This window comes from Stegodyphus dumicola, chromosome X2, assembly GCF_044657685.1.
Source record: "Stegodyphus dumicola isolate Sdum_Otavi_A_Nest chromosome X2, ASM4465768v1".
In the NCBI taxonomy this organism is placed as follows: Eukaryota; Metazoa; Arthropoda; class Arachnida; order Araneae; family Eresidae; genus Stegodyphus; species Stegodyphus dumicola.
In genome coordinates, this window is record NC_140781.1 from 183,649,217 (window position 1) to 183,664,179 (window position 14,963).

Here is a 14,963-nt window from a genome sequence, read left to right on the forward strand (position 1 = left end):
CGGATTACGGACTTTGTACTGCACAGTCAAAAGTCTTTAATCCGGACTCGTTGGGACTTCGGAGATTCTGGATTATCGATTTTTCCGGATTATAGATCATCAGTTTAAATCTGGTAAGATGGCATGCAGAAATTTATACAATTAAAAATATGAAATCGTAATTTATGAAATAAAGAGCAATTGTGATCTAAAGGGTATCAAAATTTACAAAAAAAAAAGCTTAATATTTATTTGTTTACTTTATTAAACATTTCTTTCAATGAGCGCATGCGTAAAGCATACATTATGCGTAGTCGAAATTTTAAAATTGTAACCAGAAAACTATTTTATGTGTATTTGTGATATTTATAATGACGAGGAAATTGATTTAAATCATATCGAAGTACATCAAGATGAAACGCTACATTTAGTAAGGAATTATAAGCTGAATAAAATAAAAACATCTGCCCTGAAGATAAGGATAGTGATGACAGATCAACTTCCAGTTCATTGCGCGCCCCGACGTTCCCCCCCTCCACAAAGCAGCACGAAATTCATAAACAGATTTTGGAATGGTTAGAAAAATAAAGGATATGCCTTTATCCATTTTTCGCAGCAATTCCATTTTTTGTTTGATGGACATCGAAACATACTTTCGCTTTGTAGATCCTTTGGCAGCTCCAGCATCGGAAATTCTATTTGACATAATCGAAAGTTCAAGCTTACTTTTATAAAATTGCTCTAACAGTCTGTAAAAAATAATAAGCTGGATCCAATTCAAAGATTAAGGAACAACGCAATCTGCAACATTAACTGAAATAGATAATTTTAGCTTAGCTTATACCGTCCGTTACACATCAAACGTCCATGAGTAAACGTACATATTATGCGCATGCGTAAAAGTATTACGGGCATGCGTAAACGCCTATGCGCATGCGCGAACGCATTATGCGTTGACGCATGCGCAGAAAGTTTGTAGCTTTGAGGTCCGGATTATAGATCATTCTGGATTATGGGTGTCCGGATTAACGACTTTTGACTGCATTTATGTTTTTCTGGAAATAACAGATAATTCATGAATGAGAACTATTTCAAATCCCATATTTGTAAGTGAAAATTTTGAGGAAAAGTACTTTCACAATAATTTAAATGTGGGTAATCTCCTTTAACAAGTTCCATCACTATGCTGAAAAGCTACAACTCTTAAGTAATACATATATCAATATTCTGCATTCAAAGAAATAATGGGATATTTTACATTAAGGATGACACGAACCAATGAATTTTCTTTACAAACATATATGTACCAAACTGATATTTCCAGAAAGGAAACAATTTGATAATTGGCTCCTTTCCACTATGGTAAAAAATTTTCAAAACATGATATACAGCTTTCTGATTACTTACACCCTCAAAAAGTATTCACAAGGCAATGCGCTCTGTCGCCCAAATGTATTTATGTGGCACTTCAGGTATGTGCACATTCACAGCTTGACAGCTGATTTCTGTCTTCAAATTCAACAGTAATTTAATTAGCATTTCCTGTCACATGTGAGTATATATAGATATATATATAAACAGGGTGTACGGTAAATGTTGCGACAAACTTCTAGGGATGGTAGGGCACATCACAAGGATTAAGAATTGCATAGGAACCCATGCCCAGAAACGTCACTGTATGGTGCCAGGGGGCTGCTCTACAGGAGAGTGCTAGAAGAAAGTGAGGATGGCCTCATTCGAGCGGTAGACACCATACGAAGAGCATGGAATGCTATATGAACAGAGAGCTTTCAGACATGCACTTAGTGTATGGAATAGCTGTGGGTAACGGACGAGCCGCTGCACTCATTTATCGAGAATGCTTTCCCGACCAACATCAACCACACCACAGTTTGTTCGCATGTCTGCATCAAAATTTGTGTGACTACGGGTCATTAAGAAGTGCAGGACAAGTGAGGTCAGGCCACGATCGACTCGGTTGGTCATTAAGGAAGAAAATGTGTTGGATACGAAGGATAGTAATCCAAGGACCAGCATACATTGCATCTCAATTAACCAATTAACTGCGGTGCTCTCATTTAAGAGTGCGCACCATTTTGTGTCGCCAGAATTAAGTCATGGCGAGTATATTCGTCAATCACAGAGTAAGTTGCGCTGGTAAGATATTGGATGAAAAAGATGGATTTATTTTATAAAATTGAAAATTTTATTACTTATATTTACTTATTTGGTTAACATAAGCATATATTACATATATATTAACTAAAAATGCAATAAATTAAATATTATACATATAAAAGTAAGAATTTAAATTCCTGCTGTGGAGTGATATTCAGCAAAACAAGGTACTATACACAATGGGACTTTGCAAATCGAACACCAGTAACGAGATTCCTTCCTGATCTTGCGTTTGTAGCAATGTGAACACCTTTGCGTAGGATTGTTGTTTTTTCAATGTTTTGAGTATATAATCCGGAACATGATTCCTGCCTAATTGGCTTATATTAGGTCTAAATGGCCGAGTTTGTGCAGATTTATTTCTTTCCCTTGAATATCTCGCAAAAGTGTCTTCAATAAATTTGAGCAAAAAAGTTTATACGCGATAATGTTCCATTATTTTTTTATATAATATGAATGCAATCAGACACATAATGTCTAAGAAATGGAGAAATATCTTTTTGTAGTACTTTTTGAGTTGTTTTCTTGCTGCGGAGTATGCTATGATAATTCCATCGCTCATATCCAATCCACCCATTTTTTTATTACAATCAGTCATTAGCTCCGGTTTTGTTGATATTATTTTTCTTTTCTCTGTTTCTATTATCTTGTCATTATGTATGGTACTTACTAAATAAACCTCCCTCTTATCTTTCTATTTCATTTTATGCATGATGAGTATACTCGTCAATGCACGAAACCGTGCTGCTTCTCCATGACAAGTATACTCATCAATCACAGTTAACTGGTTAAGAATGTCTCATACCAGTGTCCAGCGTGTCTTGCACGGCGAGGCATTCCTCGCCTTTCGTCTCTGAAGGGTTCAGTTACTGCTCCCCGATGACTAGCCTGAACGTGTGCATTTTGCACAGTGGTTTTCTGCAAGAAAGTGCCTGTGATGTTAATTTCCCAGCTTATGTGCTATTCATGGATGAGGCTACGTTCAATAGGGATGGCGTGTTCAATCACCACAATCAGCATTTGTGGACTCAAGAAAACTCCCACGGTGTGCGGCACCACGATGCACAATAACGCTTCAAAGTCAATGTGTGGGTGGGTTTTGTTGGTGACTGCTTAATTGGGCAATACCTTTTACCTTCCAGGTTGAATGCCGTGAATTATCTGATCTTTCTGGAGTAAATTCTTCCTGGCTTGCTTGACGATGTTCCACCAAATGCGAGGTGCAATATGTGGTTCCACCATGATAGGGCAATTGCTCATTTTGGACTGGATATTCGTAGCTATATGAACAGGTCATTCCAGCATCGATGGATTCCCCGGTCCACCATGCTCATTGGAATTTATCGAGCCTTGATTTCTTTTTGTGGGTAGCCATCAAAAGTGTCATGTATCACTATCCCATTGTGTCTGAAATTGATGTTGTGGCAAGACTCGCCTGCACAGCTGCTACAATCAAAGAAACTCCAGGTGTGTTTGAACATGTTCAGCAATCAATGGTCCGTCAATGTCAGGCATGTTTGGCGTCTGATGGTGCAAACTTCGAGCATCTGTTGTAACATTCAAGCTGTCGAAACACCATTTGTATTCATGTCCAATAAATGTTTAAAACTAATCACTTTCTTGTTTTCTTTCCCATCTTGTACCTCTGCTACCACTTACCCCTGACACTTCCGGGTATAGGTTCCTATGCAATTCTTAATCCTTATGATGTGACCTACCTCCCCCAGAAAATTATCGTAAAATTTACAGTACACCCTGTATATGAATTTAACAAATACAGCATAATTATCGCATTTATATAACGTAAATTAAAATTTTAAATTATGTAATTCAATTTCAAACAAAATAGACATTTTACTGATGTTGTGGCTGCAATCACTGATGGGACCATTGCTGGTAGTAACAGTGCTTGGGGAATAGTGAAGCAATTGGATACGAATCTTTCAATGCACTAAGGTGGATCTTTCAGAAAGTTCTTTACTTCTACTCATACAAAAGCCACATGCAGAAATTAACAGTTATGATAAATGGGTGGAATTTGCTCTGACATTTCTTGCCACGATGGAGGTCGACAATGCGTGACTGGGGAGAGGGTAATCAGACACATTTTACCCTAAATGGGACTTTGCACACTCACAGTTCTCAAATTTGGGCATCCAAACAATTCTATGTAGTTCAGAAAATCCTACCGCATTCACCAAAAGTCACTGTTTGATGTGGGTATTTAAATGTTTTGTAAAAAAAAGAGAAATCCATATAACCTCTTTGCTTAAAATCACAACCTGTATGTCTGCAGACAGTCAAAGCTAGCTGCAAGAAAAAAATGCCAGGAGAGAAAACAGGTATTCTTAACCTACTAACAAGATTTCCTATTTTTTAAAGAATTTCAGTATTAGATAAGATTTTATGTATTTACTCACTTTCTAAATATATCATTAAACATGAAAAGGCTCTTCTTCCATTGCCTGCAATATCTGTATACTGACGATTTGGCCCACTTGGGGTAATGAGTTTGATTATGCCAATTGTAGGGTTACAAATGTTGCAAGAATTATTGCCAGGTGATATCTTTCACAATGCATTTCCAGGTACTATCTCATATACCTTTACATTGATAAGACAAAACAATATGATTACCCTCCTAATATTGTATTGCTCTACTTTTGGCAAGCTAAACAGCTGCAGATCATCATGGCAAGGCTTCCTCAAGAGTGCGGATGATGATCACAGGTGTAAAATTTCCATATATTACGAGGTGGTGGTTGGTCACCTCTGAGCTGGTGTTCCATAGCATCTCAGATGTGGTCAACAGGATTAATATCTGTGTGTTAGATAGCCAGGCTATCATTTGGAATTCACCAGAATGTTCTTGAAATAACTATAGTACAATTCTAGCCTCATGACAAGAATTACCTTGCTGGAAGAATCCATTTCCGTGGGAAAGCTAGAAGAAAAAGTCTAACTAGTCAGCATTGTGTTTACATACTGCACAACAGCCACAGTGTATTCTACAATAACCATCAGTCTCAAGGACATACAGGAGACAATTCCCTAAAGTATAATAGCTCCACCACCAGCCTGCTTAATGAGTGACAGCATACACGTTAGTTAATTGGTCACCTGGAAGATAGCATTCCTTCAAGCCATTCTAAGTGATGTAAAAGATATTGTAATTCATTCACCAGAGCACAAGCAGCTAATTCTTTTTCATTGCTGCACAGTCCACCACAAAGTTCAAGGGCACAGAACACTGTGGTTGCAAATGTTAATATTGGGTTAACACAGCCACAAGAGAGAGGTGCCCCACATCCAATAAAGTCTAACAAACATATTTACTAACTGTGCATTCAAAATATACTTTTATCATTTTCATCTGTCAATTGAGACATTAACCACTGTTTGTTTGCCTTCATGAAATGGGACAGTCTTTGATATTATCTTTCTTGACTAGACCCAGACATCCAATGCTATGATGTGTACCAGCAGCTATTTATGATTCCCTGATGAGAAGTGCTGAAGATGCTTGTTCCTAACCTCCAGGCTGTTTTAATCTAGCCTTTATCACTTAACAGCAGATTTTCATATGTATGCGCATTTGCGAGGCTTTTTTTTTTTAAAAATAAATACCATTTGGAAATGAAAAAGAAAATGGAATTTTCTTACAAATTTTATTTTTATATGAAAACCTGCATCTCAATCTATTTTTCTGCATAATTTCTGCCAATATTAAGACACTTATCATATCGTACAACCAGTTTAATATTTCTGTAATGGCACCTGTGGCTAGACAGCAAAAGTAAGTAACCAAAATTACCAAAAGGAGTACCAAAATTACTTTGAAAACATGTCTCATAATTGATAAAATGACCCTTTACCGCCTCTCACAGCCATGAAATAACACTTCTATCTCGTCACGTATCACTAACATCATATCAGCAAATACACTCTCATGTTGTAGATGTGGCCATAGTGTTTTGGTTGATATCAGTATATCAAACAGGTACTGTTTTTACAAAAGCTCTGATTTCCTCAGAAAATGTTTCCATTATTTATCCCTTGCATGGGTATTTTTTCTATGCATGCATACAATTGAATTAGTCATAAAGGCATAAGCCTGTTTTGGTTAGTTATTTCTGTGCAAACAATTTCTTGGTTAGTTATTTTTGTGCCATGTAAATTAAATGCAAAAAACTATGGAAAAATATAAATGAAGTGCAAAAAATATGACATATATTTCATAAAATTCTTTGGTGTGCAAAGCCCTTGAGCTCAAGGTGTGCGAATTTTTGGAATTCTAAAGCACATTCACAGCAAACTGTCAGCATGACTTGTACTCAGTATCTACTTCATGAAAGAAAAAATATTTGATACTTTTAAAAGCATCATTCCTATACTGCTAAATATAAGTACAAACTGTAAGTACTTTATTAAAAAATATACCTTTGCAGATCCTATATTTTCTTTCCTGAAATTTTCAATTGGCTCGATAAGTGTTGCCTGAGCTCGATCCAACTAAAGAAGAAAAAAAAAAAAAAAAAAAATGCAAACCTGATACGCAACAAAATATAAAGAGAAAATATATCTACACAAAATTCTGGGGAAATATGGCAAATTTAGTCAATTTATGTAAATATTAAGAGTTAAAGAATACATATTAAAAACTATGTTAACTATAGAAATATAAGAAACATTATAAAGACAATTTTATATACCCATAAACTTAAAAGAATTAAAATTTACAATTATTTAATGTTTTGTAAATTGTTTTATGGATAAAAAATTTTTGTAGTAGAAAAATAATCTTACCATTCTATCACGTTCATCTTCAATAACACAAAGAAGACGGCCAAATTCTTTCAAAGACCCAGCTGCGGGAAAAGTTAATTGATAAGTACAAACAAAACACTCTTTCATCATAATATTTGAAAAGAAACATTAGTAAAAAAATTTCAAAATTTTAAAATTCAAGAAATTCTTGCATCCAAGTAGCAGAGGGGGAAAAAACTGTGCAAATAAGCAACTTTTCAATTGAGTAATGAGATTTAAATTTTATTTAGAAATTGGTACTCAGGTTAATTCATTTACAGTAAACCTCTGAGCTATTCGGTTGTTTGGAAAGTAATTTAGTTTCTTCCATGAAAACAAAAGATTTTATATAGTGAATAAATATTTTATTGAATTATATATTGTCCATTCTGGTCCAATACCTTTTGGCATCTTTCTGGCAACAGCATGATTCCACGCGTATAAAAATTTTTTCTTTGATGGAAAAAAATGATCCAGGTGAATTTTGATCTCATTTGAAGTAAAGGTTTTACTGTCTAAAAACTTTTGTAGATACCAGAACAAATAATGATCAGAGGGGGCCATATCTGGACAATATGCTGGATATGGCAGTATATCTCATTCAAGCTGTAAAAGCTTTTGGCAAATTACAAAACTTGTATGAGGTTTAGCATTATCTTGGTGAAACACTACACCTTTTCTATTGCTCAATTCTGGCCTTTTCTGTTTAAAGGAATCATTCAATTTGTTCATCTGATGACAGTACACTTCAAAATTGATCATTGTGTTGTCCAGTAGAAGTTAAAAAAAAAAATGATTCTTTTGAAATCCCACCAAACAAATAGCATCACTTTTTTTTTAATGAATATCGGCTTTTGAAGTGCTTCGAGGCGGTTTATCTTTTTTGCTCCAATCATCTCTTGCATTTAAACATAGTTGTAGACAACCCATTTCTCATCCCCAGTTATGACATGCTTCAAAAATGTATTATTTTCTTGATGTTTGAGAAGCAAATCACGAATGTCAATACAACGGCACAAATTTCTTTCCATAAGAGAATATGAGGAACCAATATATCAAGCTTTGAGACTAAACATAGGCATTTCAAATGATCATGAATGGTTGAATTCGATAAATTTAATCTTTTAGTGATCTCGCGAGCTGTTATTCGTCAGTTTTCATCAATTAACGCTTTTATGGTATCTTCATCAGCTTTACCTAGCCATCTAGAATGCAGTGCATCTTCAAGGTCAAAACTGGCGAATAGAAATTTTGCAAACCAGTTTTGGCACTCACATTCTGTCAAGACATTTTCTCCACACACCATCGGGGAATTTTTTTCCAAGTTGGAACAGCATTTTTACCTTTTCAATAGTAAAAAGCAAAATATGCCAAAAATGCTGCTTTCCACTTTCCATATTTGAAGGAGCACCTACTAGTACTACTGCACAGAATCAATCATACATTTTTGCAAGCAAGTCTTGCTATATTAGCTGAAAAAATTTATAATGATTATGCGGTTTAAATGTAAAGTTTCTGTGAAAAGTAAACTTAAGTTGTCCATTGGAAAAAAACAAAATTACTTTCCGAACAACCCAATATGTAAGTAATGTACTCAGTAAATCTTTATGCTGCTTGAATTTTACACAAGTCAAATTTGTAAACTGTTTAAGTGTAGCTTTGTATGGAACTGCAATATTTACTATTTTTATATGCATGTATATGCATTACTTACACAGCATTTCTTTATAAATGTAACTTTATGCAACAGTAGATATCCAGGTACAAACTGTAAAAACAAATTGAAATGACCATTTTCAAATAAAAAAATGTCTTGCGACATGTAATCTGGCTTTACGTTGAAAAAAGAAAATAGTTGTGAAGAGAAAATACAAATATTCTTCTTGACGTTGAAGACAAAGGGCAGTAGGGTAGTTTGGATTATGATCTTGACATAGTTCTGAACTGAATGTCAGAAACATGTCTAGAGTAGACAATGTGGTCATATGCTTTTTATTATCATACATGGCCTTGTAGCTAAATATATTAGAGAGAATATCACCACAAACATTCTCAAACCACTTGGTGTTCAAGAACTATCAATTCTAATTTTTTTAGCTTTGGTTCTATCAAGTTAAAAGATCCTATCTAATCCCTTGTTGCAAATTTCTTAATCACTAGAGTTGGTGGTTTCAGCAGCACAGTATTTTTAGTATCTTAAAGATAAATAAATACCGATTTTATATCGTGCACGCTTATACTTTTCAGAATTAGGCCCTCCAAATAAAGAGTGTATAAGACTTTTCTCACTATATTATACCCTATTTTTCCCATCACATTTTTTAAAATATGTTTTTTAGGACTCTGAATATACGGCATCCTTAACAATATGATACTAGCTTTATTTTCATGGTTTGAAGGAACACTTTTGGGCCATAAGTGATGTTAGACAGGTTGATTTCAGAACTTGTAGATTTTCCATCACTCTTACTGTATTCCCCATTCTGAGCATCTACAGTTTCACAGTAGTGCATATTTTTTACCACCACATACTATACATTTCAGAAACACTTATAAAGGGTGTCCCAAAATTAACACAATATTTGAATTCAATATAAAAGAGAGTTTTTAGACTATAACTATTTATTTTTAAGTGAATCATAAAGTGCATTGGATAGGGTTATTTATCGAATAACACATTGGGCAAATGGCCTCCATGGCTTTGCTAGCACATACGCACCCTTTTGTCAAAATTTTTCATGACCTTTCTGCATAATTGTGGCTGAATTTCATTGATGCAGCGTTTAATTTCCTCTTGTAACGCACGTGTGGTTGTGTAATTGTTGACATAGACCTTTGACTTCAAATAGCCCCCATAAGAAGAAATCTAATAGTGTTAAATCACATGATCTAGGGGGCCAATTCTGATCACAGAAACAAGAGATTACATGATAAGGAAATGTCTCATGCAGTAACTGAATTGTTTCATGGGCTGTATAGCATGTGGCACAGTCTTGTTGAAACCACATATTGGCCACATCAATATCATCCAATTTCAGCAGAAAGAACAGTGTTATCATGTCGCGATATTGAGCACCATTAACAGTTGCTGCTTGACCAGCCTCATTCTCAAAAAAGTATGGTCCGATGATTCTGCATGCCCAAAATCTGCACCGAAAAGTGACACGTTGTGGGTGCATTTGTTTTTCGCTAATCACATGTGGGTTTGGGGATTAACAAAGCCATCGAGGTGAAAATGTGCTTCATCGCTTAGGATCATTTCGCTCGAAAAACCAGCATCCACTTTTTGATGCTTCAGTTATTGCACTAATCGAATTTTGTAAGCATGAAGACACAGATCATTTATGAGTATACGCTGTAGAGAGCTTCTTGGAATTTGCAATTCTTGTCCACGACGCTGAATCGATGTTCCTGGGTTTTCACCAACACTCTCACGCACTGCTTCAATATTGACATTTGAACGGCTTGTTTTTGGACGACCAGTGTGTTTAGGATCACCAACTGATCCAGTCTCCACGAATTTTTCAATTAATCTCTTCAAAATTGACGAGGTTAAAACACTATTTTTACTATATTTTGTATAAAATTTTCGAACTGCAGCTGCCAAGCTTTCAGTATTATAAAAATATTGTTCAATAATAAAGACACATTGTTGTATCGTATAACGCTCCACTTTCACTAACCCTAAACTCTCGGCTTTCAAACTGTTCTTCTTTCAGGGTTGCTCACAACTTGATGCAAAACTGGCACCAAATTCAAATCTTGCTTTTATTTTGGAACACTCTTTATTACGAACTTGTCCGTATATTGTGAACTGGATGTCCAGCTGTCAGGCATGTGAAGTAACACTGTTCATATCTTAAAATACTCTGCTTTTCAGCTAAACTCATCTTTTGAGCAGAAAAACAATCTGAGCTTTGAGTGCTTCCCGGAACAAAAAACACAGGCTTTCTTCACATCCCTTGAAGCTGTAGTGAGTAAACTGGCAGCTGCATGCACTCTTCCTGTTGTGAAATGCCCTCATTTCTTCTTAAAAGATTGGCAACTTTTACTTAAACACGAAACAAAAGCAGCCATGGCTAAATTTATTCTTTCCTTCCCTTCAGTTTTGGCTTTAAGGAAAGACATCAAATTAGTCAACCATTCTTTAACATCAGTTGAGGTTGTGGAAGAAGCATTTACGCCCCATGCTTTCAGGAACTCTTCTTGAAAATAAGATTAACATTTATCAGTAGCATTTCAGCATCAACAGCACATTTATCAGTAGTCACTCTTAGTGTTTCTGATGCTCTAAGATACAAGTTTATCACACAGAGATGTCAGCGAGATTTTCTCATGTTTTTTAACAAAAATTATCATTTTTAACAACTCTTTAGACTATTGAGTGCTTTTGTATAGTTGGCTTCTGTTGGCGTAAAGCTTTCTACAACTTTTAGTACTCTGGATTCACTTACAGTATAGCTTGATCAACGTACTAAAATTTAATTTCAGGTGTAATGTCTTCATCATTATAAATATGTTGGAATTGACTCCAAAACTGTAGCCAATCCTTAACATCACCACTGAACTCTAATTTCGGTAGATTAAATTTCTTTTTAAATTTGGTGAAAGTAACAGAGTTTGGAGACTCACCTGCTGTTAGTGATGTTGCATGAATTGACACCAATTGCAGTTTCTGTTATCTTATCTTTTCCCATTCTTCGTATTCTATTTGTCTTAGCTTTACTTGTTTTTCATATTCTATTTGTTTTCATCTCTCCTCTTCTTTTTTTTTTTTTTTTTTCACTGACAATTAAAAAAAAAAAAAACTGTAACAAACTGTGAATCTTTCACATACGCTTTACTCTGCAAAATAATTTCTTTCAGTTCTGCTTTTGTGACCTTTTGAGGTAACGTCACACTGATTTCTTTGGCGACACACAACATGTCCTCTGTCTTAAATCCTTTTGCTGCTTGAAATATTTTTTTGAATTACAGTCCTATCACTTGACAGCAGTAATATTTAAATAACACTAAATGTAGCTTAAAATTAGCAGTGCTAGTGAAAAACAACAGATAAGTGTAGCACTACACTCCATTATTATTAAAAACCAGCAACCAACATTACCATAATAATAAGGAAAAAGTCAAACAAAAACATAAGCTGAAAATCATTGGTGAAGTAGTGAAGTTTAAATATTGATATTAATTATTTTACAATCTGTCACATACTGCATGCCCATTTGATCACAAATGTCAATTCATTCAGTGACTGAAAAACTGTGCATGCATTGTATTAATGAAAACATAGCATATAACACTTTTACTTTTGCACTGTCTGATGAGATTTCAAAGTACAATAATAACTTTATTTTCATCAGATTTATAAAACAGACAAGTTCATTAACACTCACAGACAGCACACATATGAAATACTTTTATAATGCAGATGAGTACTGCTGACCCTATCGATATAAAATTTTCCTCACAGCATTATTGTCCTCCTTGCAGAAGCAATCTAATGCTGCAGCACCCCCTCCACAGGAGGGCAGGCAGAACTGAAAAATAAATTCACAAGGCTATTTACAGCGATGTGTAAGCCCTTAACAGGCTACACAGTCAAACATCACTGACTACGTGAGATCACTGATGGTCCTGTGTTCAGATAGAGATTACTGGCTGTAAGTTATAGGACTTAACAAGTATTACAATCTAAGATACAAGAGACTGCATTACAGAAATATGATTTAACATTTAGAATACTTATCATATATTATACCACTTTCAGACTAACTTCACAAAACACTATTGAACAATGCATTGAAGGTGCTATTAATATTACTTGCTCTTTTGAATGAAGAAATTATGATGATAGAATTGAACAAGGTAATAATTATAATACAACTGATAAGAAGACTGAATTCCGTTGTAACAATGAGCATAAAAACGAAACAAGGGTTATAAATAGATGCAGAGTGTATATAAATGCAATTACAATTGAAAGAAGGAAAAAAACGTATGCAGGTACAATTGAAGCAGGTAGTTATACCACTAATGACACTTCGCGTAAATGAGGCTTACTGCTGTGCTTCTGTTTCGCAGAGTGTCATTACCATAGTCTTACAAATCATACAGACTTATGATGTTCTGCGAGAAAGGTGTGCCTAACTACTTGGTTAATTTCTGATCGAGCAAGATGCCAAGTGCTAGGTGTTGCCCTGTTGTGCCCACTTAAAACCGAGTATTTTTTGTTGCACAGTACATAAGAAGTTTCTCAGCTTTACTCTGGCTAATGTTGTTTTTAATCAAATTTTCTGCTCATTAGGACCAAAATCATTGACTTAGTTTGTTTTTATGAAGATGAGTAATGGCTAGGGCAAGAGAAGAGATTATAGTCATCCGGGTCATCCACTTGATGGGAAGTTTCACTGGATGTTCAAGTAGGCCCACATCATTTGCTGCTGACTTCACTGCCCTGGTTGCTTCTTCATTGCCTTTGATCGCAACATGTGCTGGGACCCAATGAAAACTGGAACGGATTGCTTGTAGCTGCTGAAGGAGCAGACAGTGAATTTCCTGTACTTGTCGACTCCGATGTTTATGTCCTATTTTGTCCTCTAGGCTGGAGGCAGAGTCACTAAAAATGGCTATTTTCCTGCTTGACTTATTTCTCACATATACTAAGGCCGTCTTTAGTATCACTAATTCAGCCTGATACACTGAGTTGGATTCATTCAGTCGTCTTCTCCACTCATGCAAGATCAGTCCATCCTCTATAGCACAGAAGGCACTTCTTGTACCTTTTGCAGTCTTGGATCCATCTGTGTACATTGAGAGTGCCGCCATACATGAAACCAAGTACTTAAGAAAGATATTAGCATTCCAATCTATATCCGCAGGGTGACCTAATAAGTCCGGCCTGTATTTTTCATAATCCCTAGCAAAGTAGGCTCTCAAAATTAATGACTTTCTGAAATAGGTCTAGCGGTGGGAATCCTGCAAGAACCTAGTGCAGGGGTTGAACTTATGAAACACTGATGGATTAGCAGGAATGCAAATCACTGGATGTTAGATTATCAGATTTTTGCAACAGATTAGAGAGATAAACAAAACTGACCCACAGATGAATTCATTGAATTACTAATAACCTTTGCTAACACATGAATATGCAAGATATCCCCCCCCGAAAAAAAGGATCTACAGTCAAAAGTCGTTAATTCGGACACCCATAATCCGGAATGATCTATAATCCGGACCTCAAAGCTAAAAACTTTCTGCGCATGCGCCGCGTTGACACATGCGCATAGGCGTTTACGCGTGCGCATAAGACCTTTACGCGCAAGCGCATATGCGTGTGCGCGTAAATTTTATAAAAGTAAACTTGTAAGAGCAATTTTATAAAAGCAAACTTTAACTTTCGATTATGTCAATTTCCGATTCTGGAGCTACCAAAGGATCTACAAAACGAAAGTATGTCTCGATGTCCGTCAAACAAAAAGTGGAATTGCTGCAAAAAATGGATAAAGACATGAAGAAGGTGACTGAGAGGTTAGTGAAAACGAAAAAATTTCGATTGACAAGTTAGTCGGTATTCTCGGCACAGCAATTACGGGACTTGAACAGCGGAGCTTTTTAACTGAACAAGAAATTATGTCTGTTTATAGAATTAAAGAGAAAGTATTATCACATAAAATGAAACAACTTACATTGAAAGAAATGTTTAATAAAGTAAACAAATAAATATTATGCTTCTTTTTTTTTGTAAATTTTGATACCCTTTAGATCATAATTGTTCTTTATTTCCTAAAATACGGTTATATTTTTAATTTTAGAATTTGTGCATGCCATCTTACGAGATTTAAACTGATGATCTATAATCCGGAAAAATCGATAATCCGGAATCGCCGAAGTCCCGACGAGTCCGGATTAACGACTTTTGACTGTATTATAAAAATGACAATTCAGGCTTGGATATCATAAAAGCAAGCAAACTCTTGAAGAAATTTCAAGTAGAGTTAATA

At 35.3% G+C, this 14,963-nt stretch overlaps 1 protein-coding gene across 1 annotated transcript in view; it reads right to left on the bottom strand.

The window, feature by feature from the left end:
- Positions 1-14,963, bottom strand: part of LOC118188001 (rho GTPase-activating protein 26-like) — a 187,672-nt gene that overhangs the window by 141,641 nt on the left and 31,068 nt on the right. Inside the window, exons 3-4 of the mRNA XM_085809677.1 lie at positions 6,964-7,025; positions 6,598-6,669 (exon numbers count right to left, since the gene is read on the bottom strand). Of these exons, the coding sequence (XP_085665803.1) occupies positions 6,598-6,669; positions 6,964-7,025 (134 nt within the window). The remainder of the gene's footprint in view (positions 1-6,597; positions 6,670-6,963; positions 7,026-14,963) is intronic.